The 26,612-nt window shown below is 40.6% G+C and overlaps 2 protein-coding genes across 3 annotated transcripts; one reads left to right on the plus strand and one right to left on the minus strand.

Moving 5' to 3' along the window:
* Positions 1-1,103: 1,103 nt before the first annotated feature.
* Positions 1,104-8,480, plus strand: LOC115208720 (protein LTV1 homolog). Of its 2 annotated transcripts, none has more exons than XM_029777034.1 (11): positions 1,104-1,312; positions 1,752-1,883; positions 2,970-3,176; positions 3,788-3,878; positions 4,018-4,150; positions 4,385-4,610; positions 6,593-6,720; positions 6,875-7,017; positions 7,218-7,270; positions 7,511-7,711; positions 8,007-8,480. In XM_029777034.1, exons 1-11 carry the CDS (start codon positions 1,310-1,312, stop codon positions 8,118-8,120), a joined length of 1,431 nt encoding a protein of 476 aa, XP_029632894.1. In that variant the 5' UTR covers positions 1,104-1,309; the 3' UTR covers positions 8,121-8,480. The 2 variants fall into 2 exon arrangements, with proteins under 2 accessions (XP_029632894.1, XP_029632895.1); XM_029777035.1 differs by having other exon boundaries at positions 3,791-3,878.
* Positions 8,481-8,558: 78 nt separating this feature from the next.
* On the minus strand, positions 8,559-18,233 carry LOC115208721 (interferon gamma receptor 1). Its single transcript, XM_029777037.1, has 7 exons — positions 17,723-18,233; positions 14,726-14,843; positions 12,629-12,813; positions 10,525-10,676; positions 10,182-10,341; positions 9,829-9,971; positions 8,559-9,575 (listed from the first exon to the last, which is right to left on the minus strand). Exons 1-7 carry the CDS (start codon positions 17,787-17,789, stop codon positions 9,150-9,152), a joined length of 1,251 nt encoding a protein of 416 aa, XP_029632897.1. The 5' UTR covers positions 17,790-18,233; the 3' UTR covers positions 8,559-9,149.
* Positions 18,234-26,612: the final 8,379 nt, after the last annotated feature.

Here is a 26,612-nt window from a genome sequence, read left to right on the forward strand (position 1 = left end):
AGAGGTGCGGCGGGCTGCCTTAATCAACATCCACGTCATCGGCGCCCGGGGAACGGTGCTCAGGTGTTGCTTTATTATTCAGGAACGTGTCAAGACCTGACCCTCAGAACCTACCTTCCCTGTTGACTCATCTGTAGGAAAGATTTGTTTGTCATTTGGTCCATTCAACAACAGAGCGATTTTAACCTTGTTTCAGCAGGATGTTGTATCTATACCTTATGCCATGCCTTATTGGAACGCTTTTATTGATAATATCTGTCGGAAAAAAGTTTGGATGTTGCCACACACATACCTACTTAACTAAATTAAGGAAGTTTCCTTTAAAATGAATTCATTAATAAATACTATCCTGTTAACCATTATATGAAGAAGTTTAAGAAAAACTCAGATTGTACCTTTTGTAATGACCACCCAGAAACCGTTGCATTTGGCATTGTATTCATGTGAAGAAACTGTGGCAAGACATCAGTATATTTATAATTGAACACATTTATGAAGATTTTACACTATTGTTGAGAGATGTACTGATAGGATTCTTTACCTACGATAGAAATCATTTGAAACAATTTTATGTAATTCATTTCATTATTCTTTTGGCCAAATTTCATATTCACAAATGTAAATGTATAAACAAAACATTTTCTTACCTTACAAAAGAAATTGAACTATATTTTAAGACAATTAAATACTCTATTAACAAAAAAGCTGTTAGAATTATAAATGTATGTCTGTCCCTTAATAAGGTCCTGTAATGTGATATTGTACCCCCTAGCCCAATTGTCCTGTGTATATTATTTATATATATACTCGTGTTCCCCCATGTACTTTCTATATTGATTTGTTGTTAATAAAACTCAATTATAATAATAATATATGTACAAAAAATAACTGCCTTGCGCAGAACGACAGATTTTTACCTTGTCAGCTCGGGGATTCGATCGAGCAACATTTCGGTTACTGGACCAACGCTCCTACCCGTCAGGCTACTTACATTCCAGTTGCTTGGTTTTCAATTATTTCATACAGAGAATACATACTTTGACAACATAATATATTAATACAAACTCAAGAATGTATAGCAATCTGATATAATGTATGAAGTGAACAAACTACACCCCTTTTGTCCTGTGAAATGGTTTGTTCCAAAAATGGTAGAAGCAGCGTGTGAGGAAGGAGTCGGCGTGGATAAACAACATTGACCATTTTTTCTATTTAAATCCCCGTAAATTAGAATTTTAGCGCGAGATAAACTAACAAACGTTTTTGTAAAAATTATTTTAAAGTGTGTTCACAGCGGTCCAATTGAACTATGGTAAGCACACTTTCAGCTGCCATCGTTGTTTTAGCTTTGCTAGCTTAGCATGCTATATATATGTCGACGGATAGGTAGCTAACTTACTAACGTTACATATATAATACCAACTGTTGTGATTGTCAATGACAATTAAACCAAATGTGTTAGTTAGCTAATATCTGTTCTTTCAAATGTGGGTGAGATTGATAGCTTTAGCAATAGCCAACCAACTAGCTTGTGTGTTGGTGTTTGTCGTTAGCTAACTAGCTAGTCCATCAACAACATTTACATTTCAAAACAGTTCTTTGTGTACTGCCTTACCCTCATGTACAACGGGCTTGTGATGAACAGTGACCACTCAACACAGGTCACTGACATATTGCTGCATCTGAGCCTGATACAGTTGACCCTAAGACTATGTAAAAAGTTACATTATCTACATGCCTTTCTTTTCTAGCCTAATAAAAGGAAGAAGGCATTTATTGACAAGAAAAAAGCGGTGACCTTCCACCTGGTCCACAGAAGTCAGAGGGACCCCCTCGCTGCTGACGAGAAAGCACCGCAGCATGTCCTCCTACCCGCACAAAAGGTAACGTGTTAGTACAGTGGTTACTGCGTATGGTTACATGCACAAAATAATGAGATTGTGGATAGTAAGATTAATATAAATTTGATTAAAACATATACATGTTTTGCAAGATGAACAATTCCCCTAATAATCCCGTTTACATGGACACGTCTGAAAAGGCTACCTGTTGGCGCTCTGATAAATGCCGAAAATCGCGATTCAAAATAAACGTTCTACCACAGTGAACATGTTATTTTCGAGAAGCATATTTAATTCTGAGTTTGGACATGTAAAGTTTGTATGTGAAAACTACTTCTAAGACGCATACGTTAAATTGTACCTAACTCACTTCATTCGTGCTAAAGGAGGCTCGCTCCGCTGGTGCTTGCACATGCGCAGATCAAATACACCGCTGGAACGCCGATTAAGTTGTTTTACATGCCCAACTAATTTGAAAGATTACTCAGAAAAGCATGTGTTTTAATCGGCGTATGTTTACATCGATTATGACCTTATGTCGATTAAGATAAACAGAGTAAGGTGTTTACATGAGTATTGCATAGAAAATGTACTCACTGTACCATCAACTGAATTTTGCTCTGCCCTGAGTACTGCTGAAGTACCCATTCGTGTGCATTTTACCAGTAGGCCTATGGTCTCATGAATCTTGAGTCTCGTGCTTCAACATCTGCATTGCTTGCTGTTTGGGGTTTTAGGCTGGGTTTCTGTATAGCACTTTGTGACATCTACTGATGTAGGACGGGCTTTATAAATACATTTGATTGAGAGTCTTATCAAGTACCCCCAGGGGTTCTAGTACCCCTGATTGGGAACCACTGTGTTAGTACATGTACCAGGCTTTACTAAGGTATTTAGTGTTGCAATGGAAGAAATGCTCACAGTTTTCATCAAAAGACATCCATTGGTTACAATATTTAGGCTGCTTATCCTAGTAGAAGAGTTAAACTTCAAGTCAAAAACATATTTGTTGAAGATATTAATTGGCCAAGGACAACCAAGATATTTGGTGCATATAATCCTGCTTTATATGCACAATTGTATGTTTTGTGTCAGTCTGTAACCACTTACTCTACTGTCTGTGTTCAGGTGGAGGTGGAGAAGCGGCAAGAGGAGCAGAGGGAGTTTGGGGTGTTTTTCGACGATGACTACAACTATCTGCAGCACCTGAGAGAAACGGCTCGGCCCGTAGAGTGGGCTTCATCTGGCAAATCACAGAGAGGCAAACGTACCCATGACCTCCAGGATGGGGATGACGATGAGGAAGATGAGGAGGAGGAGGAAAAGGTTACTCCTGTAAGTTTAGCAGGAGGTCCAGTGGTTGTTCCTGAGTGGAACGGTTGTGTAAATGTTTGGGGTATATATTGGACCAAACCGCTTATGGTGTAAATACAAGGTGAAGTAATCTGGTCCTTTGTTAACAATGTAGCTAGCTGGAGTAGTTTTTAAAGGTTGGCATTTGTGAGATCACATTTCCCCAGTTGTGACATGTCAACACATGACAGTGGCTTTCATGATGGGGTGGCAGGTAGCCTTGTGGTTAGAGCGTTGGGCCAGTAACAAAGTTTGCTGGATCAAATCCGAGAGTTGCAAGGTAAAAATCTGTCGTTCTGCCCCTGAACAAGGCAGTTAACCCACTGTTCCCCGGTAGGCTGTCATTGTAAATAAGAATTTGTTCTTAACTGACTTGCCTTAGGTAAATAAAGGTTCAATTAAAACAAAAATCATATTGTATAGGTTGTGGTAGGAGTGACTGTAGGATGGGGTGAGGGGGCAACATTAGCTATCATGAGTACATTTCTGTGAATAACCACTTTGCATTTTATAGCCACAGTGAGTAGGGTAGGCAGTTTATTTTTAAGTAATTGTGATAAATGAAAGTATTAAACATGCTTTTGTAACTTCAGCAGACCGTCTCCTTCAACTTGCCCTCCTCTGTGTTTGCGTCAGAGTTTGAGGAGGAGGTGGGAATGTTGAACAAAGCTGCCCCCATCTCAGGTAAGAGGCCTCTGTCAGTAACAAAATCGAACTCCAGAAAGATGCCATTTTGGGTTCTTTGTTTTATGGCCAGGTTATTATTCTAAATCAGTGAATTCTTCAAGTTTTTAACTCTTGTCCCTCATGTTTTGTCTCAAAGGACCCAGGCTGGACATGGACCCAGACATTGTAGCTGCTCTCGATGAGGACTTTGACTTTGAAGACCCAGACAACATGCTGGATGACGATTTCATTTTGAAGGCCAACAATGTCAATGGAGCTGTTGGCGTGGGGTAAGAATATATACTTTATATCAGTTTCATTTGTTTTTACCAGCCCTTAGTCCCATTCATTTGGGCTATACCAATCAAGTTACAATTGTTGAGAGCGAGGATTGCTTTTTGTGGTTTCAGTTTCTTACTGAGAGCTGGTTAACATCTGCTAATTGAAGTCCTGTCACAATAAGGCTGTGCTCTCCCAAGTCTCTTTGTGCTGTTGGAAACCTCTCTCTGTCTCTGTCATTGCAGTGACGATGATGAAGAGTGGGAGGATACAGAGGAAGAGGAGAGCGACTCTGAGGGGGGCGTTGACTCTGAGGGCGGTGTCTCTGGTGATGAGGATGGCGAGGGGCACCCCAGGGAGTTCATGTTCATGGACGAGGAGACGAAAACTCGCTTCACAGAATACTCCATGACCTCGTCAGTCATGAGGAGGAACGAACAGCTCACGCTGCTGGACGACCGCTTTGAGAAGGTCAGTGAACCCTGGACATCCTTTTGGGGTTTGGACCTGGGTTGCGTTTTGTGACCTTTGGTAAAAGAGAAACTGTGAGTGACTGGCTGATCTAACAGCATAAACACTCTGGTAGGGCTGTGGCGATCACAATTTAGTCAGCTGTTGATTGTCAAGCAAATAACTGTTGGTCTCATGGTAATTGACATAAACACATTTGGCCTCTCCTGGCTTCCACATTTGAAGAAGTCTAGTACACGTTGGGTTTTATGTTTTGATTTTTAATACATTGTACGGCTGCATGATGAGACTCTAAGGATGATTTTAAATAAGTTGCTTGAAAATGCATGAGCTCTGCTTAGTTTTTTCCCACAACCTGTACACACTCCAATAGCCTCTCATTGACAATTCGACAAGCACTTGATAATGCCTCGAATTTCACGGCAGCATCCCCTTTGTGGCCGTAATGCACCCTAAAAAAATCCATGCCTTTTGCGGCCCGGAGTGCTGCGTTGTGCCCTTCTCCCTGAGTGCACTGTACAATCCGAAGCGTCTCTAACTCACACGGCTCTCCGTCACGTGACCGGGTCTTGTTCACAGGCTACAAATTAAGACAGACGCAACTGCGGGCGTCCTTATCCAATTCCGAGGTGCATATTGAAGATCTTGGGAGAGCTGTCCACATTTACTTTTTGTCAGCCAACAAGATTAGTAGGACTAAAGAACAGCAAAAGCACTGGCCTATGTCAATCTACTATCCCCCATAGTACAAAAGTTGACCTATTCTATTTTGTGCAATAAATATTCCAAACATATTCTGGGACAGTTGTGGGATGGGATAGATCCCAAATGAATACAACCACTAGCATCAACAAAAACTGTTTTATGCAATGTGGCTGATGCAACAGATCAGAACGTTTAGCTTAAAATGTTGATAAACTATTCAGCTATTTCTTCACATTATAAGCGCAAATGTTCCATTAGCGGAAAACACCTTTTATCAAAAGTGACCGCAAATGTGATTATGTATGTAATGCTTTTATTGTTAAGGTGCATACTTATGGTGTCAATTATCTTCCCCAAACGTGAAACTCACGCGCTGCTTATGTATGCCAGTTAGGCTCTACACCCCTTGTAAAGTGGATTAATGTGCTTAATTTTAAGAAGTTATTTGGCCACTTTAGTTGCGATACAAACCTTATTACAACATATAGGCCAATGGGCTAGGCTACATGAGGTGTGTGACTATGATTCGAACAAGTCACGCAAAAAAGGTTCACAAGTGATAGGCTAATATTGTCACCCATCAGACTATTCTTGATTTAATCTTGTCTTTACATATACTAAATAACACGTGTGAATTTTTATTTTATTTAGATTTGACCATTATCATGTGTCAACACGGGCAGCGGGAAAAATACATGTCATCTGTGCACTTAAATAACGAATGGGGGATGCTTTTCCCGTGGTTAATTTTCATGCCAGCCAGGTAGGCTATACTCCTGTTGTAAAGAGAAGCAATGTGCTTAATATTAGGAAAGTTGAGAAATAAATATCGTAGGCCTTGCCTATAGAATGCTGATGGGATCCTATTTTTATTAGTGGCTATCACGCTGTTTTCTCCCCCAATTGCATAGCCTATAGAAATGTGCTGCAACATGAGCTCATGGGCTCTCATGAAGTGTTTGATTACATTTTCGAATATATTTGCATTGATGTCAGAGTGATTAGAGGGAAAATAGAGTGCTGAGTACCAGACAGTTTGTTAGGCTACTAATGACCAGCAGCTGCTTGGAGAAGCCTAATTACCGTGACTAAACAGTCATGTGGAATTTGACTGCCTTCATGACTCGTGACCACCGGTGTGGCGGTAATATGGTCACCCGCAGCAGCCCTACACGCAGGTGCTGATTTCAACTAATGATATTCATTTAATTCAAACAATTATTTCAATTAATATCATTGTATTGTTTTCAAAACTTGTTTCTTTCTGTCTCCCATAGTTTTTCGAGCAGTTTGACGAGGATGAGATTGGGGCCCTGGACAACGCTGAGCTGGAAGGGCATATCGAGCCAGACAGTGCTCGCCTGGAGGAGGTCATCAAAGACTACTTCAAACAGAAGGAGTTAGAGTGAGTGTGTGTGTAACTCTATAGCCATAGCAATACTCTTAGATAAAGACAGAAGTGGAAGTCCTCATTGGACACAATGGATTACCATAAGTCTTTGTGTATGTGTGTTTAACAATAGATAATGACAGTAATTGAATCAACTGCATTCTTTCAGCTACCAGAGGCCTGACGCCCTGGGTCCTAAAGAGCTGCCAGTGGTGAGGGAGGAGGAGGAAGATGAGGACGAAGAGGAACAGGAGATGGAGACCATTGTCCTGACGGCACCAGCAGAGAAATGGGACTGTGAAACCATTATCAGTAAGTGAGTCTACTAACCGTGTTGCTATTACCTCTGTCTGTTCAGTAACTAACACTTTAAGATTGTCATTGTAGTACATGCCTGATGACATAATTCTATTCTGATGACATACGAATTGGCTAGATGTTTATTACCATAATTACATTTTTTCTTTTTTTATGAATATTTAAATCCTTTCTGTTTTTCTTTACTATCCAAGGTACCTATTCGAATTTTTATAACCATCCAAAAATCATCAAAGATCCACCAAAGGTAAGAAATGTTTTCCTCTGTCGGTTGTTTGAGCGACAATAACAGAAAGAAATACATTGTCACGTATTAAGTTGCATGTCTAACGTTCAACATTTTGAGAGGCTTTTAGCTCGTCTTCCTACCCAACATTAGCTAATAAGTTGTGAATTCAAGGCATCAGCTCAGGGCCATTGTTGCTGTTGATATGAGATGCTACACAGTACTTACCGATAGTGGTGTATTTCTGTGTTCTCTAATCAGGCCAAGCCCATCCGAGTATCCACCAGGACAGGCATTCCTCTGGACGTCCTTCCCGGGAGGGGCCTGACAGCCAAGCAGGCTGAGCGCATGGAGCGTATCAACGACTCAGACCTGCCCCGCGTCGCCACACAGCCCCGACCTCGCGAGGAGAGCAAGGAGGAGCGGAAAGCCAGGAAACAGGCCATCAAAGAGGAGCGCACGGTAGGTTACTATACTCACGACTAATAGTTCTGTCTGGCCCTCCCTACTGGGTGTTCATGTGGAGAATTCATTTATTATTGGCTTGGTAACTAAATTGTTGAAAAAGCTCCTGGAACAATGGTCAGAGGTTGGAATACTGTGCTTCATTTAAATATCACTAATATATATATCACATTCTATAAATTAAAAAAAATGTGTAAGTGTCATCTATGAATACGGTTCAAGTATTTAGATATCTTGTAGAAAGCTTTTTGTCCTTCACCATTGACACCATATTGCTTGAATGTTTCTACAGGAGCGAAGAACAGAAAAGAAGGCCAACAAAGAGGCGTTCAAACAGGAAAAGGTCTATCAAGAAAAACAAATGTTGAACCTGCGTTCCAACATCCAGGGTCTAAAGCTGTCTTAGCTGCCCAGATGGAAGATGAATTGGGACTGACTTTGTACTCATCCTCTTAACTGGATTACTGATGGACAACAACCCTGCAACTGCCATTTTGCAGAGGACCCCAACACAAGAGGACTATGGGCCGTGTGACATTTTTTTGTAAAGTGTTCAGAGATTGATGTAGCCTGGTCCCAGATCTGTTTGTGCTCTCCCCAACTCCTATGGTTGTGAGAGTCTGCAAGACTGCACAAACAGATCTGGGACCAGGGCAATTCAGATGTTTTTTTTTTTTATAGATCAACTGTTCTGAAGGTAGCATGTCAATCATCAGAGTGCAGTTCACAAACCATTCTACCTTATACAATAAAGCTAAAGATTCTTCCTGGGGGGTTTTTATTGAGAAGAATTTCAGAAAATCAAAGTCTTTGGATATCTTTAGTAAATACTGAGTCTGTTTGATTTGGAGTATTGTGTCATTCAATTATATTTCAATGCCCAACAACCCAAATGTTTTTTACAGCCTGAGTAAAGTTTACTGAAGACTAGTTAAGCCCACAGATTTGGACTGGCGATAGATTTCCAGAAATCTCACAGGGACCATAAAAACAGAAATACAACAACAGAAAATAACATTATACAAAGTGTCAATCGTTATTTACAAATATAAGACAACTCACGACAAGAGAGACACCGCAGCACTACATAAAGAGAGACCTAAGATGACAACATAGTGTGGCAGCAACACATGAAAACACAGCATGGTAGCAACATGGGAGCAGCAAAACATGGTACAAACATTATTGGGCACAGACAACAGCACAAAGGACAAGCAGGTAGAGACAACAATACATCACGCGAAGCAGCCGCAACTGTCAGTAAGCGTGTCCATGATTGAGTCTTTGAATGAAGAGCTACACCACTGAAGACATGATTGAAAATCAGTGAGGCACGACAGTATCAGTGTACCTCGGTAAACCAGATCTGTGAAGTCATTGTCTTTCATCTATCCAGTAAAAGGTGTGATTTACAGAGGCCTGAGTTCAGAGGTGCTCAGCTGGGGCCATAGCCCACCACTACATCTCCTGCACTCATCTCCACCTCCAGTAGAGGGATGTGTTGTCTGTCATAGCCAGAGGCTGTGAAATCCATGTCCTCCACCTCCAATGTCCTCGAGTCTGATTCCTCTGAGTCATCTCCACACAGCAGCACAGAGCATAGCTGTGTCACCTCCAGAAGCTCAGACTGTAATTGGCTTCTACTGTCCAATAAGCCCTCTCCCACCTGCCTAGAACGAATGGCGTGTTGAAGGTAAGCCGGAAATCCAACGCTAGTGGTCGCTTCCTCCTCTTCCTCTTCTGAAGTTTCCAACGTGCTCTGGGATGTGGTGGTAGCTGGTTCTATGCCACTGATGTGCGCTATGATCTCGCATTGCAGGTCCATTATATTCTTGTCATGTGGGTTTGATAGGTTTGAAGCCTGTGAAACAATTAATACATAGCTAAATTGAGATAAGTCAGCTCAGAGGGTGTATGGTTACTGTTTTGGACCAGAAAAGAAAGTGATAACATATACTGTTCTAGCAACAAGCAAAAGCATCGGATAGGATGAACTTGTCCCAGAGGGGAAAATAGTATACGACACTGCTGTATACATAATATACACTATATATTTACACATTCTACATAATACATACATTGCATGTTACCCACCATATACATTATGCGCTTACCAAAGTATTTGGAAAATTGGACAAGTTTTTTTTCCGTATGCTTCTCTTGCAGAGCCTTATTATCACAAAGACTACAAAGGCCACAATGCCAATGATGCTCAATGACAAAATAATGAGCAAAGATGATTCCAGTGAAATTGTTTCTGCAGATAGATAAACATATCAGTCACTGAATCATTTAACTAGCATACTAGGTTATTGTAAGATAACTTTCCATAGCCACTATTCATTTTGACGATAATAATTCATCAAAACTGCAATAATTCATACAAACAAAACGCTAGAATTAAATAACGCCTACTTGGACCAGATATAACAAAAAAATCTAACGTCAACAAAGGTAGTGTACTTACTGTGTTCATAGCCACAGATGGGTCCTATTCTGCTGAACATAACTTTGTGGCTCTTTGCAACCCCCTCCAGACTAACACAGTACTGCTCCTTCTTCTGCCGGACTGTGAAGTGATGACGGCAGACTTTGTCTTTTATCTGACACTCAAAAGGGCCATCAGTCTGCAGACAGAAGAAAGAATATGCAACCAGTAAATCAGCTAATGTCAACACCATTGTTAAGTATCCATTAGTCCTCATTACTAATGCACTGAGCAAAGTAATTAAATGGATATGACCAGTGTGTACCCTCTGTATGTATACTGTAGATTGTAACCAATTATGGGCAATTTTCATCATACTTACATTTTCATAGGTTACATGGTAAAGTAAGCTTTTGTCATCTACACGTATGCGAGACTCTTTCAGTTCTGTGTACAGGTGGTAAGGGTTGTCGAAGCTAACTGTGACCTCCATATCCTTCATTGACACTTTTACAGCAGGGAAATCCAACTTGCCTGAGATAAAATGAAAAGGGTATTAGAGTAGAGTTAGAGAAAAAGCCTGCAGTAATGAATATACTGACCTGGAGGAGGACTACCTCAATATACTGACCTGGAGGAGGACTACCTCAATATACTGACCTGGAGGAGGACTACCTCAAAATACTGACCTGGAGGAGGACTACCTCAATATACTGACCTGGAGGAGGACTACCTCAATATACTGACCTGGAGGAAGACTACCTCAAAATACTGACCTGGAGGAGGACTACCTCAATATACTGACCTGGAGGAGGACTACCTCAATATACTGACCTGGAGGAGGACTACCTCAATATACTGACCTGGAGGAGGACTACCTCAATATACTGACCTGGAGGAGGACTACCTCAAAATACTGACCTAGAGGAGGACTACCTCAATATACTGACCTGGAGGAGGACTACCTCAATATACTGACCTGGAGGAGGACTACCTCAATATACTGACCTGGAGGAGGACTACCTCATTATACTGACCTGGAGGAGGACTACCTCAATATACTGACCTGGAGGAGGACTACCTCAATATACTGACCTGGAGGAGGACTACCTCAATATACTGACCTGGAGGAGGACTACCTCAATATACTGACCTGGAGGACTACCTCAATATACTGACCTGGAGGAAGACTACCTCAATATACTGACCTGGAGGAAGACTACTTCAATATCCTGACCTGGAGGAGGACTACCTCAATATACTGACCTGGAGGAAGACTACCTCAATATACTGACCTGGAGGAGGACTACCTCAATATACTGACCTGGAGGAGGACTACCTCAATATACTGACCTGGAAGAGGACTCCTTCAATATACTGACCTGGAGGAGGACTCCTTCAATATACTGACCTGGAGGAGGACTACCTCAATATACTGACCTGGAGGAGGACTACCTCAATATACTGACCTGGAGGAGGACTCCTTCAATATACTGACTTGGAGGAGGACTCCTTCAATATACTGACCTGGAGGAGGACTACTTCAATATACTGACCTGGAGGAGGACTACTTCAATATACTGACCTGGAGAAGGACTACCTCAATATACTGACCTGGAAGAGGACTCGACTCAATATACTGACCTGGAGGAGGACTACCTCAATATACTGACCTGGAGGAGGACTACCTCAATATACTGACCTGGAGGAGGACTACCTCAAAATACTGACCTGGAGGAGGACTACCTCAATATACTGACCTGGAGGAGGACTACCTCAATATACTGACCTGGAGGAGGACTACCTCAAAATACTGACCTGGAGGAGGACTACCTCAATATACTGACCTGGAGGAGGACTACCTCAAAATACTGACCTGGAGGACTACCTCAATATACTGACCTGGAGGAGGACTACCTCAATATACAGACCTGGAGGAGGACTACCTCAATATACTGACCTGGAGGAGGACTACCTGAATATACTGACCTGGAGGAGGACTACCTGAATATACTGACCTGGAGGATGACTACCTGAATATACTGACCTGGAGGAGGACTACCTGAATATACTGACCTGGAGGATGACTACAGTACCTCGATTTTGTCATATATAGACAGTACCAGTCAAAAGTTTGGACACACTACTCATGAAAGGGTTTGTCTTTATTTGTACAATTTTCTACATTGTAGAATAATAGTGAAGACATAAAAACTATGAAATAACACCAAAAAAGTGTTAAACATATCAAAATATATTTTATATTTGAGATTCTTCAAAGTAGCCACCCTTTGCCTTGATGACAGTTTGCACACTCTTGAAGGAGTAGGTGTGTCAAAACTTTTGACTGGTACTGTACCTCTCTGTTGCTTGGATGGATGTCATTTTTATGTCACAAAGAAATCACATTTCTTACAAGGAGGAAAAATCTAGGTATGTTTTCAATGCTCACTTTGAAAACCCACTTTTGAAAACATTGTACTTACACGTGATGTTAGCTGTAAGGTCTTTACTAAATGTGAATATCGAGGACTCCAGAGATGCCGATTCCTCCGTTCCATCACTGGCCGTTACAGTCACAAAGTAGCGATCCAAATATTTAGCATTCCATATGAAGGGGGGGAGGTCATAATGATGCGGTTTAGTGGAATCCAGCAGAAAACTATGATCACTAAAAACAGGGAGCGTTAGATACATTTAACAGAAAGACGGCACTCAACCAACAAACAGAGTTAGAAACTGTTAATAGATCATGTGTCATAGTTGAATAAGCAGATAGCTCTGTTAGGATATCGTTTCAGGTAACAGGCTGTGGTTAAGGTATCTGATGCCCATAACATATGCATCCTATTCTTTTCAATCAAATTATATACACTGAAAAAAATATAAACGTAACATGCAACAATTTCAAAGATTTTACTGTGTTACAGTTCATATAAGGAAATCACTGGAATTTACTGAGTTACAGTTCATATAATACATTCTTTAGGCTCTAATCTATAGATTTCACATGACTGGGAATAGAGATATGGTCACAACTTTTTTTTTAACATAGGGGCGTGGATCAGAAAACCAGTCAGTATCTGGTGTGACCACCATTTGCTTCATGCAGCTCGTCACATCTCCTTTGTACAGAATTGATCAGGCTGTTTATTGTGGCCTGTGGAATGTTGTCCCACTCCTCTTCAATGGCTGTGTGGAGTTGCTGGATATTGGTAGGAACTGGAACATGCTGTCATATACGTCAATCCAGAGCACCCAAAAAAATGCACAATGGGTGACATGTCTGGTGAGTATGCAGGCCATGGAAGAACTGGCACATTTTCAGCTTCTAGGAATTGTGTACAGATCCTTATGACATAGGGCCCGTGCATTTTCATGCTGAAACATGAGGTGATTGCAGCGGATGAATGTCACGACAATGGGCCTCAGGATCTCGTAACAGTATATATCGATAAAATGTCAAGACCCTGGTGAGGACGACGAGCACGCAGATGATCTTCCTTGAGACGTTTTCTGACAGTTTGTGCAGAAATTCTTCAGTTGTGCAAATCCACTGTTTCATCAGCTGTCCAGGTGTCTGGTCTCAGACGATCCCGCAGGTGATGAAGTCCGATGTGGAGGTCCTGGGCTGGCGTGGTTACACGTGGTCTGCGGTTGTGAGGCCGGTTGGAAGTACTGCCAAATTCTCTAAAACTACGTCGGAGGCGGCTTATGGTGGAGAAATTAACATTAAATTATCTAGCAACAGCTCTGTTGGGCATTCCTGCAGTCAGCATTCCAATTGCATGCTCCTTCAGAACTTGAGACATCTGTGGCATTGTGTTGTGTGACAAAACTACACATTCTAGAGTGGCCTTTTATTGTCCACAGCACAAGGTGCACATGTGTAATGATAATTTTGTTTAATCCGCTTCTTTATATGATACAACTGTCAGGTGGATGGATTATCTTGCTCACTAACAGCGACGTTAACAAATTTGTGCACAAAATTTGCGAGAAATAAACTTTCTTTAGTGCGTATGGAACATTAAAGGGATATTTTATTTCAGCTCATGAAACATGGGACCAACACTTTACAGGTTGTGTTTATATTTCTGTTCAGTATAGTTAGACAAACTCATATTTCATCAACAATTAAAGCATGATATTACAATCATGAATAAACATTCAGGGCCGGTTTCCCAGACACATACTAAGCCTAGTCCTGGACTAAAATATATTTGAATCTCCATTGTAACATGCTTCTTAGTTCATGACTAGGTTTAATCTGTGTCTGGGACACTGTCCCTCATTGTTCTTTCATAGTGTATATCAGAGGAACTTATTGGGAGGAGCTATAGGAGGACGGGCTCATCGTAATAGCTGGAATGGAATTCTGGAACGGAGTCAAACATGTTCTTTATGTGTGTTTGGTACCATTCCATTCAAGCCATTACAATGTGCCCATCTTCCTATAGTTCCTCCCACCAGCCTCCTACCATGGTGTATATGTCATATGTAAGCCATTATGAAGTCATCCAAAACCAAGTCAGCAGTAGCCTGTAGTAGCTACTACTCATTAGAATACCAGCCGAACTCACTTGAGATCCCCATGTAGTATCAATTTGGAGAGAGTTTGATTAAGCAGTTCACTGTAGTTCCAATAAACAGTTGTCTTAAAGTTGGTGCAGCTCACTGTCACATTTTCTGGAGGTGGAACTGTCCAGGAAAAGAGACATTACATTTAGTTAGTGGGCTTATGCAGGCAAGGTGAAGAACCTGCCATGCAGGTAGTCTCAGTGTTAACATCTTGAGGCTTTGCTCATGAGGGTTAGTACCAAGGGAACCTTCACCAGAGTACATTGAGTAGACTGGTTGTTCATGGCAATAGCTTTGGAGCAAAGGCAAAACAGTTCCACCTGTCTTGGTAAAGTTACGTATTCAATCATAGGTATAATTTCAAATCAATATGTGATCTAAACTTTGAAGATTGAATGTATGCAGTATCTGCTTGTTGATGCCCCTGAGATGATGCAACCACAATGAGCACTTGTCTCTCAAATACATCATTACACTTGATGGTTAACTAGCTAGCACATTTTAGCATAGACATGACAGTCAAAACACCTCAAAACATCCCTTATGAAAAAAAAGATTGCAGTCAGAGTGCACTATAACTATAACTGCAGTACACTGTGGTATAATTAAGCAATAAGGCTTGAGGAGGTGTGGTATATGGCCAAAATACCACGGCTAAGGGCTGTTCTTACGCACGACGCAACGCAGAGTTCCTGAACACAGACCTTAGCCGTGGTATATTGGCCATATGTCACAAACCCCCAAGGTGCCTTATTGCTATTATAAACTGGTTACCAATGTAATTAAAGCAGTAAAAATACATTTTTTGTAATACCTGTGGTATGCATTCTGATATACCACGGCTGTCAGCCAATCAGTATTCAGGGCTCAGCCAAACAGCATTCAGGGCTCGAACCACCCAATTTATAATTGCAGTTAGAGTGCAGTATAAATGCAGTATGCTGCAAACACTACTTCCAAAATAACAGTTTTTTTACTGCAGTAATTTTTCAGTGTAACTGCAGTACACTGCAATTATTCTGCAACTACTGTGTCCAAAATACCACAGTTGACTGCAGTTACTGCACTTTTCCTGCAGTTTCAGAACTGCAATCTTTTTTCTAAGGGATGGTATCAATAACAAGATAAAACGAGCCACCTACGAATCCCCATATGGCAGCTTTTTGTAATTGTTGCTAACTATCTGGCTATCCAGTATCACAACAACACACAGATTTCTGCCCCAATCAATCGCATCACGAAAATGATGCACTTCCACCGACGGAGGCGAAAGCGCTTTGATAGGATTTTGTTTGTTTTCAAGAAACATTTGAAGGATGAATATAGTTTGTTGTCAACAATCTAAGCCAACCCTGTCTGTTTTTGCCCCATAGTTGTTGCAAGCGTCGGTTTTGCTGCTAAATAACCAACCCCTCTATACACACTAAATCAAATGAATTAATTTGTTAATCAAAGTGTGATTGAGCAACATGAACTTCCTCATGTCAGCACCTTGGGCAATTTCTGTTAGACAGCTATATGTTCAACCAAACGACACGTCACAACTCTCATCTCAACCAGAGATCTCCATTGACTTATTTTATTTTTATTTTTACCATTATTTTACCAGGTAAGTTGACTGAGAACACGTTCTCATTTACTGCAACGACCTGAGGAATAGTTACAGGGGAGAGGAGGGGGGATGAATGAGCCAATTGTAATGTATGCAAAAGCACTGTTTTTGTCCTCCTTGAAATGCCAGGTAAATATTGACAGCAATGAGGAAGCAAATAAGAGTGTTACTTTGTCCAGGTGAGTTGGGCTACATTGTTGCCCATCTGCATTCATTCAAAATTCCTTCTCATAAACTATTAAACCCATTTTGCAACAGTGCCTTACCCACAATGAATTGCAGAAAATACCTAAGCATTGTCCTGCTCATGCTTATCACAGTAAAGTACTGATGTTTATTTTATGAGCCTACTTGAAAAGAACAGAAAGGTCTGCACACTGAATTACCACTTTTATTGACAACGTTTCTTCGTTAGGTCAAGAGTGTTTTAACAGTCTAAGCAAGCACTCAAGAAGATAACCAGTCCAGGGATTTACCACACACCACACCCATGTTAAACCACCCTTGTTAAATCAAGCGGCTTCTAAACAGCTTCTACCCCCAAGCCAAAAAACTCCTGAACATCTAATCGAAGGGCTACCCAGACCATTTTCATTGCGGTGCCCCCGCACCGGTGCCCCCGCACATCGACTCTGTATCGGTACCCCCCTGTATATAGTCTCGCTATTGTTATTTTACTGCTTCTCTTTAATTACTTGAATTCAATACAAGACTCATTTGACAAACTGTGGTTTTAATAGTTAGGATTGAGGAGTGGATGAGACATAATGGGGAGTTTATTCTAAGGACAGGTTCAAACACAGCGGATGAGACATAATACACCTGAAACCCCACCTCTTTAAGGAATACCTGGGATAGGATAAAGTAATCCTTCTTACCCCCCCCCCCAAAAAAAAAAAAAATATAGATGTACTATTGTAAAGTGGTTGTTCCACTGGATATCTTAAGGTGAATGCACCAATTTGTAAATCGCTCTGGATAAGATCGTCTGCTAAATGACGTAAATGTAAATGTAATAGGGAGGGGTGTGTGTGTGACTGTAGAGTCGGTTTATTCTAAGGGCAGGTTCAAACACATGCAGACTTCTCAGAATTACTGCCCATTTGTATTTTTCTAACATCCTTTGACATTTCGAGGTTAGGATACTGACAAAAGATGATGTGAGCTGATTTAGTACATAGTGTGTCGAATTATTACAAGTGGGCAAAACACCATGACTTAAAAAGATAACCTACAGACAAAATTGTTATTGCAGTATTATTACATAGCTAAGCCTATTTCCGCAAATCATCCCTTCCTATTTGTAATCAGAATAATAACAACCCACATTGTTCTTCAATCAAAGCAATGCAGTTTTCTAAGTTTTCATTCAGGTTAACCAACTTACCCCGTGTGGAAACCGCTGTGACCAAAATCATCAGGAATGTCAGTGAAACACAAGAAGCCAACATCATGCCGTTTCAAATACAAATCCACGAAATTTAAGGAACCGAAATAACAATTGGATACTTATTCGTAGATTTAAAAAAAAAACAACAGCAATCTACCTTTAACCTAAATTATAAGACATAACCGCAAAGCTAAAATGTGTTATCAGACTAGTATCGGTCGTTGACGTAACTGGACGCAGTTTCTCCGGCAGGAAATGACACCGAGGTGTATTTCTTCACAGTTGATTCGAATCGACGCACCTCCGCTTCCTCATTTCATTCTAAGTCATTCTAAAGACTTCTGTAGAATATATGCCTACCCTAGGGGAAAATCCTAGCAATTATTAGGCAGTTAACTAAACTAAATATATCCTAAAAGGACTATATGTCCGTCCCGTCTGAGTTGAGTACAAGAAACATGCGGAGGTCACACCTTGGCGCACCCGATTAGCCACGTGTGGGATACCATATTGTGATTGGTAAGATTTTTACACCTTTTAATGGGGTGATTGGTGGCTAATCGGGTGCTTGACCTCAACCCAATCTCTCTCCAGTCGCAGGACATCAAAGGACAGGTAAAAACATGTCAGCCTACCTTGATCAATGCCACCTCCTACTGCTGATTTGTGGTAAAACTTAACATAACAACAAAGAATTGACACAAGCAATTCACAATGAATGTTGTTCATTGCACCCTTGAGAAAGTGACATCAAATGCCCACCTTGGAAAACTTTTGAAACTGGTAGGATTGTTGTACAGGCTATAGTGATGACATTGTAGCACATGGTCCATTTTTTAAAATTTAACTAGGCAAGTCAGTTAAGAACACATTCTTATTTACAATGACAGCCTACCGGGGAACAGTGGGTTAACTGCTTTGTTCAGGGATAAAATGACAGATCTTTACCTTGTCAGCTCAGGGATTCGATTCAGCAACCTTTCGGTTACTGGCCCAACACACTAACCACCTGCCGCCCCAATAAGAGCTTCATATACTTTTTAGGCCTTTGTCTATCAAGGAAAAATGATACATAGCTGGATTTCTGGTACCGAGGTAAAGACAGTTTCAGGTTGGTTGAATATTAGAATATTTGACAGATATTCAGGGTTGTCAGGGATATTCAGCAAATTGGATGCATTCTATCACAGTGCCATCCGTTTTGTCACCAAAGCCCCATATACTACCCACCACTGCGACCTGTATGCTCTCGTTGCCTGACCCTCGCTTCATATTCATCGCCAAACACCACTGGCTCCAGGTCATCTATAAGTCTTTGCTAGGTAAAGCCCCGCCTTATCTCAGCTCACTGGTCACCATAGCAGCACCCACCCGTAGCATGCGCTCCAGCAGGTATATTTCACTAGGCACCCCCAAAGCCAATTCGTCCTTTAGCCGCCTTTCCTTCCAGTTCTCTGCTGCCAATGACCGAAACTAATTGCAAAAATCACTGAAGCTGGAGACCCATATCTCCCTCACTAACTTTAAGCACCAGCTGTCAGAGCAGCTCACAGATCACTGCACATAGCCCATCCGTAAATAGCCCATCCAACTACCTCATCTCCATACTGTTATTTTTTTTCTCCTTTGCACCCCAGTATCTCTACTTGCACATTCATTTCTGCACATCTATCACTTCAGTGTTTAATTGCTAAATTGTAATTATTTCGCCACTATGGCCTATTTATTGCCTTACCTCCCTTATCTTACCTCATTTACACACACTGTATATACACTTTTTCTCTATTGTGTTATTGACTGTATGTTTGTTTATTCCATGTGTAACTCTGTGTTCTTGTTTGTGTCGCACTGCTTTGCTTTATCTTGGCCAGATAACAGTTGTAAATGAGAACTTGTTCTCAACTAGCCTACCTGGTTAAATAAAGGTGAAATAAAATAAAAAATAAATAGTTTTCCTTACGTCCACCAACAGCAGTTAGGGACCGTCAACATAGTGACAAATAATTTTTTTTACATTTCCATAGCTCTTTAACCATTACTCCTAAAGTTTTCAAAACTGGTTGTAGCTAACCCGATGGCATAGACACACATTGCACACACATGTTTTTGTCGATTTACATCTCGCACTATTTTCAAATATTTATTTACATTTTTGAATTTCAATAGCTCTTTGATCATATGACCTACTGACTTCAAACAAGGTTCAGAATGTACACTCAGTGGGCCTACACATCGCACACCCTTTAGTTTGTCAATTTCATCTCACACGTTTTTAAATTAATTTTTCCAAATTTAAACCGCTCCTTGGTCATGTGACCTATTGACGTCAAACAAGGTTCAGAATGTCCACTGACTACCCTTATTGTCACGGCCGTCATAGTGAGTAGACCAAAATGCAGCAGGTATGTGAATGCTCATATTTACTTTTATTAGAACACTACACAAAACAAAAAAACGAACGAACGACAGCTAAACAGTTTTGCAGGCTAACCACAGCAGTGCAAAAACAACTTCCCACAAAAGACAGGTGGAAAAAAGGGCTACCTAAGTATGGATCGTGCGCACTTCCGCATAGACCGGCGCTCTCCTGATCCACTGCTCCCCATAAAGAGCACGGAAAGTTGGCTTAGGGCTCTTGCCTGACCTAGCCACACTCCCCGTGTGCCCCCCCCCAAACAAATTTGGGGGCTGCCTCTCACACTGTCCAATCGGCGCGTATAATGCCTCATAACGGCGCCGCTCCGCCTTGGCTGCCTCCAGCTCCTCCTTAGGGCGACGGTATTCCCCAGCCTGGTGCCATGGTCCAGCCCCATCCAAAATTTCCGCCCATGTCCACGATTCCAGATAGCTCCTCTCCTGGTGCTGCTCCTTCCTCCGCTGCTTGGTCCGTTGTTGGTGGGAAGTTCTGTCACGGCCGTCGTAGTGAGTAGACCAAAATGCAGCGGGTATGTGAATGCTTATATTTACTTTTATTAGAACACTACACAAAACAAAAAAACGAACGAACGACAGCTAAACAGTTTTGCAGGCTAACCACAGCAGTGCAAAAACAACTTCCCACAAAAGACAGGTGGAAAAAAGGGCTACCTAAGTATGACTCCCAATCAGCAACAACGAAATACAGCTGTCCCTGATTGAGAGCCATACAAGGCCAACACAAAGAAATACACAACATAGAAAAAACATAGAAATACAAAAACATAGAACCATACCCAAAAACCCCGACAACACAAAACAAACACACCCCTGCCACGCCCTGAGCATACTACAATAACAAATAACCCCTTATACTGGTCAGGACGTCACACTTATATAGTCATTCGACTATAGTTATTCCATTGTACTGGATCTAATTCATATTAGCATTTTACATACATTCATAAGTATAATAATTTTTTATGACATACTGTGAAAAACTCTTGGCTGCTGGCTCTGTCACTTTCAGACATGCGCAGAGCAGACTGAAAGGGAAAGGGTAGCTCTTGACTTGAACCACAGGGGTTCTCTGTAAAGAAAGAGTAATCCAAAAGGCACAGACACACCCCTAGACTTTCAATTACCACCCATGACCTGTATGTATTCTCTCTTGATTGGTCTCCATGGTGCTTAGTCAATGGGAACTCCGTTGCCGGCCCCATTATAAAGTTTTTACACAGTCTGGCCGTCTGACTATAGTGCCATTGGTATGTGGAGAGACATCCTCCTTTGTATTTATGGGAACAAATATTTCCTAACTCTTTGGATCCTATTCTTGGACAGTTAGAAGACACAATGCGTCAATGCAAAACAATAAAAATAAATAGTAATTACTGTCCATGAGTAACCTCAACCTTGTGGGTCTGTGGGTGTTTGGCCCAATAAAGTGCCAACTCAATTCTACCACTGACTAGTCTCTCATGACCCTATGAACGGGGACACAGGGCAATAGTTTTTAATCTAAACCAGCCCTTTTTTTACTGGAGTTCACTAACCCCAAATCTAACCCCTAATTGGGGCTCTTTTCTTGACACACAGTAGCAGTTTACCAGATAAGAAGTTAAGAAGATCAAAAAGTAGATTGTTGTAAGGGTGTATTACGTCCTGTGCTGGCCACATTGTCATATCCATTCTGAATTCTGAGTGGTACATCAACCAGGGATAAAGAGAAAGTTAACACTGTGAAATGTTTTGTACTTATTTGAAGTAAAGTGTCTGTTGACATGTTGGAAAAGATTTAAGGTCTACAATTTCTGTTTAATTTGTCAATATTACATTTTTATTCATTGATTTTCTGGCCACCATGTTCAGTATATGTATTGACCAGCAAACCCACTGCAGACTACCTCACTAGCTCACTCTCCATCCCTGCTTTGGACAATTAATAACATGACTCTTGTACTTTGCCATTTTCCTTTATGGTTGATATTAACGATGAAAGGAGATATTATCTGTCTCTCTCCTATTGTGTACCGCTGTTGAATATAGTGGCAAAATAAAAAACAGGGAAAATAAGTACTTAGAACTACCAATTATTATAGATAAATATTAAAGAAAAGGGTGGACTGGACTGAACCCCCTAATTGTCAAACTAATATTAATGTACAACAATGTAGAAGAGACTGTAACGGCCGTCGTAGGAAGGGGACCAAAATGCAGCGGGTACGTGAATGCTCATATGTATTTTATGACGAACATTACACAAAAAAACAACGACAGCTAGACAGTCTTGCAGGCTAAACATAACAATGCAAAAACAACCTCCCACAATTCCCATAACAAACACACCCCTATACATAGGACCTTCAATCAGAGGCAACGAGGAACAGCTGCCTCCAATTGAAGGCCCAATCCCAATTAACTAAACATAGAAATAGATAGACTAGACTGAACATAGAAATACACTAACATAGAACATAGACCAAAACCCCGGAATACTCTAAACAAACACCCCTCTACATAAACAATATTATCAACAACCCCGAACCACATAAAACAAACACCCCCCTGCCACGTCCTGACCAAACTACAATAACAAATAACCCCTTTACTAGTCAGAACGTGACAGAGACATAACTAGAGGTTATGCAATACGGGTGTATATCCAATGCACGCTTATTAGGTGTGTAATTGACATGAACAAGGAGCTATTGAAATTTAAAACTATGAAAAATGTATGTTACATTGCGTGATTTTCAGTACACAAACAAGAGTGTGCAATATATAAGGCTAGTCTGTGGACATTCTGAAGTTTGTTTGAGTCCAGTAGGTCACATGACCAAGGAGCTATTGAAGTTTTAAATTCTGAAAAATTCATGTAAAATCGAGTGAGAGGAAAATTGACAAACTAAAAGGTTTGCAATATATAAGGGTAGTCAGTGAACATTCTGCACCTTGTTTGAAGTCATTAGGTCACATGACCAAGGAGCTATTGAAATTTTTTATAAAAAAATACACATAAAATCAAGTGAGATGAAAATGGACAAACTAAAGGAACCTTGTTTGAAGTCAGTAGGTCACATGACCAAGGAGCTATTGACATTTTTAAGTTTGAAAAATTAATGTAAAAACATGTGAGATGAAAATTGACAAACTAAAGGGTGTGCAATGTGTAGGCCCACTGAGTGTACATTCTGAACCTTGTTTGAGTCAAGTAGGTCACATGACAAAGGAGCTATTGAAATAAAAACAGTTTGTACTTTGTTTACGCTCCCTAACTAATTCAAGTTGGAATACAAAACGCTGATCACATTTCCACGTTTATAAGCTTTGGAAAGCGAATTAATGTCCAAATCGTGAAAATAAGACCTGTGCAATGTTGTGCGCAATTTTTCCAACATCATGACACTTATTTGGAGTCTGTGGCTCAAGTGGTTTGAAAGCTATCGAGGTTTGAAAGCGCGAATATCCGTCGAATATCCAACTCGAAACTGCCATTACCTCGGTATTTCTTGTTGAGATGAAAGATAAATGCATGTCAAGGATTTACAGCTAACAGTGATGCTTACAGGCACGTCGGCAGGATTAACTCGGCAAGGGGGCATCAGAAATGACTAAGGGAGCACAACTATTTTCGCTTGCTGATAACACAGGATGTATAATTATCCATAGTACAATTACACACAATGTATTTGCAGCCACGCACGGCTGTCTTGCCGCAAGAATACAGGCTACTGCACCGCTTTACAAACATGGACAATTAAAAACCGTCTGTAGAAATTGCAAGTTATGACAACGCTACATGCACAATACCCATCAATGCAATGCAAAACAGTTGCTAATTACCATAATAACACTTCTCTATGCCAAAACAATGTATTTCCAATCGCGAACCGCAAACAATAATGTACAATGAACTACCACGATTTATCAGTACAATGGAGCTTGGACGCAGGTACCAAGCTGTCTTCCCACAAGAGTTCCGTACTATGCTGCGTATGATAACAGACATTTCTATTCCATAGCAACGAGTTGTTTATGGCAACACTATAGCTACATTGTTACTCAACCATTGGTCAAAGTCTGCCTACCCTCATCAATGTAACGCAAAGCACCTCTTCTACTATATAAAACATGAAAAACAATCCGATTATATTATAAACCAAACATTTCCAATCCAATCACATCACAGAAATCAAGCAGTAGACTTGGCAGCAACGCCAATAAAGAAAATCACATTTGCCACGCATTTTCCGACTTCAACTGTAGCTGTTAGAGGCCCTGAGTATCTATTCAAAATGCTCTGCATAAAGTTAGTCCATTTTTCTTCTCCAGATCGGGCGATTTCAGTCTGTAGAAACTGACGTGCAACAGTAAATTTACAGTTAAAGTCGGAAGTTTACATACACTTAGGTTGGAGTCATTAAAACTCGTTTTTCAACCACTCCACAAATTTCTTGTTAACAAACTATAGTTTTGGCAAGTCGGTTAGGACATATACTTTGTGCATGACACAAGTAATTTTTCCAACAGTTGTTTACAGACAGATTTATTTAATTTATAATTCACTGTATCACAATTCCAGTGGGTCAAAAGTTTACATACACTAAGTTGACCGTGCCTTTAAAACCTCTTACATCTAGGCGTTCCGCCAGCGGAACCCCTAGCCAACAGCCAATGGGATTGCATGGTGCGAATTACAAACAGCTCAAAAATCCAATAATTAAATTTTTTTCAAACATACGACTATTTTACACCATTTGAAAGATAAACCTCTCCTGAATCCAACCACGTTGTCCAATTTCAAAAAGGCTTTACAGCGAAAGCAAATATTAGATTATGTTAGGAGAGTACATAGACCAAAATAAACACACAGCCATTTTCTAAGCAGGCATATATGTCAATAAAACCCAAAACACAGCTAAATGAAGCACTAACCTTTGATCTTCATCAGATGACACTCCTAGGACATTATGTTATACAATACATGTATGTTTTGTTCAATCAAGTTCATATTTATATCCAAAAACAGCTTTTTACATTGGCGTGTGATGTTCAGAAAATGTATTCCCACCAAAAGCTTTCGGTGAATTTACAAAAATACTCATCATAAACGTTGACAAAATACATAACAATTATTTTAAGAATTATAAATACAGAACTCCTTTATGCAATCGCTGTGTCAGATTTTAAAATAGCTTTTCGGCGAAAGCACATTTTTCAATAGTCTGAGTACATAGCTCGCCATCACGGTGAGCTATTCAGATACCCGCCAAGTTCGGGGCAACCTAAACTCAGAATTAGTATTAGAAATATTCTATTACCTTTGCTGATCTTCGTCAGAATGCACTCCCAGGACTACTACTTCCACAAGAAATGTTGTTTTTGTTCGAAATAATCCATAGTTAGGTCCAAATACCTCCGTTTTGTTTGTGCGTTCAGGTCACTCTTCAAAGGGTAACGCACGAGCGCAATTCGAGACACAAAAAGTCAAAATGTTCCATTACCGTACTTAGAAGCATGTCAACCGCTGTTTAAAATCAATTTTTATGGTATTTTTAACGTAAAATTGCGATAATATTCCAACCGGACAATAGTGTATTCATTCAAGGAAGAAAAGAAAAAACAGCGGGAACGCGCATATCCAATCTCTTTGTCCTCAGGCAGACCACTCAGTAACTGAGCTCCTATACACTGCCCAGAGACAGGAGAAGGCTCAATCCGCTTTCTGAAGGCTTTAGACAGCCAATGGAAGCCTTAGAAAGTGCAACGTAACAGCACAGATACTGTAGTTTCGATAGAGAATCAAAAGAACTACAATTCTGACTTTCCACTTCCTGCTTGGAATTTTCTCAGGTTTTTGCCTGCCATATGAGTTCTGTTATACTCACAGACACCATTCAAGCAGTTTTAGAAACCTCAGAGTGTTTTCTATCCAAATCTACTAATAATATGCATATTCTCATTTCTGGGCAAGAGTAGTAACCAGTTTAAATCGGGTAAATTTTTTCATCCGGCCGTGAAAATACTGCCCCCTATCCATATCAGGTTAAACAGCTTGGAAAATTCCAGAAAATTATGTCATGGCTTTAGAAGCTTCTGATAGGCTAATTGACATAATTTGAGTCAATTGGAGGTGTACCTGTGGATGTATTTCAAGGCCTACCTTCAAACTCAGTGCCTCTTTGCTTGACATCATGGGAAAATCAAAATAAATCAGCAAAGACCTCAGAAAAGCAATTGTAGAACTCCACAAGTCTGGTTCATCCTTGGGAGCGATTTCCAAACACCTGAAGGTACCACATTAATCTGTACAAACAATAGTACGCAAGTATAAACACAATGGGACCACACAGCTGTCATACCGCTCAGAAAGGAGACGCGTTCTGTCTCCTAGAGATGAACATACTTTGGTGCGAAAAGTGCAAATCAATCCCAGAACAACAGCAAAGGACCTTGTGAAGATGCTGGA

This window comes from Salmo trutta, chromosome 14 (genome assembly GCF_901001165.1).
Source record: "Salmo trutta chromosome 14, fSalTru1.1, whole genome shotgun sequence".
NCBI classification, from domain to species: domain Eukaryota; kingdom Metazoa; phylum Chordata; class Actinopteri; order Salmoniformes; family Salmonidae; genus Salmo; species Salmo trutta.

Excerpts from the sequence above, each read along its gene's own strand:
- LOC115208720 (XM_029777034.1), top strand. Across the intron at positions 1,884-2,969 it reads TCCTCCTACCCGCACAAAAG|GTGGAGGTGGAGAAGCGGCA; the intron begins GTAACGTGTTAG and ends GTCTGTGTTCAG. Across the intron at positions 7,271-7,510 it reads TCATCAAAGATCCACCAAAG|GCCAAGCCCATCCGAGTATC; the intron begins GTAAGAAATGTT and ends TTCTCTAATCAG.
- LOC115208721 (XM_029777037.1), bottom strand. The coding sequence starts at position 17,789 with ATGATGTTGGCTTCTTGTGTTTCACTGACATTCCTGATGATTTTGGTC. Across the intron at positions 12,814-14,725 it reads ATACTACATGGGGATCTCAA|TGATCATAGTTTTCTGCTGG; the intron begins GTGAGTTCGGCT and ends CCCTGTTTTTAG. Across the intron at positions 10,342-10,524 it reads ACCATGTAACCTATGAAAAT|ACTGATGGCCCTTTTGAGTG; the intron begins GTAAGTATGATG and ends TTCTGTCTGCAG.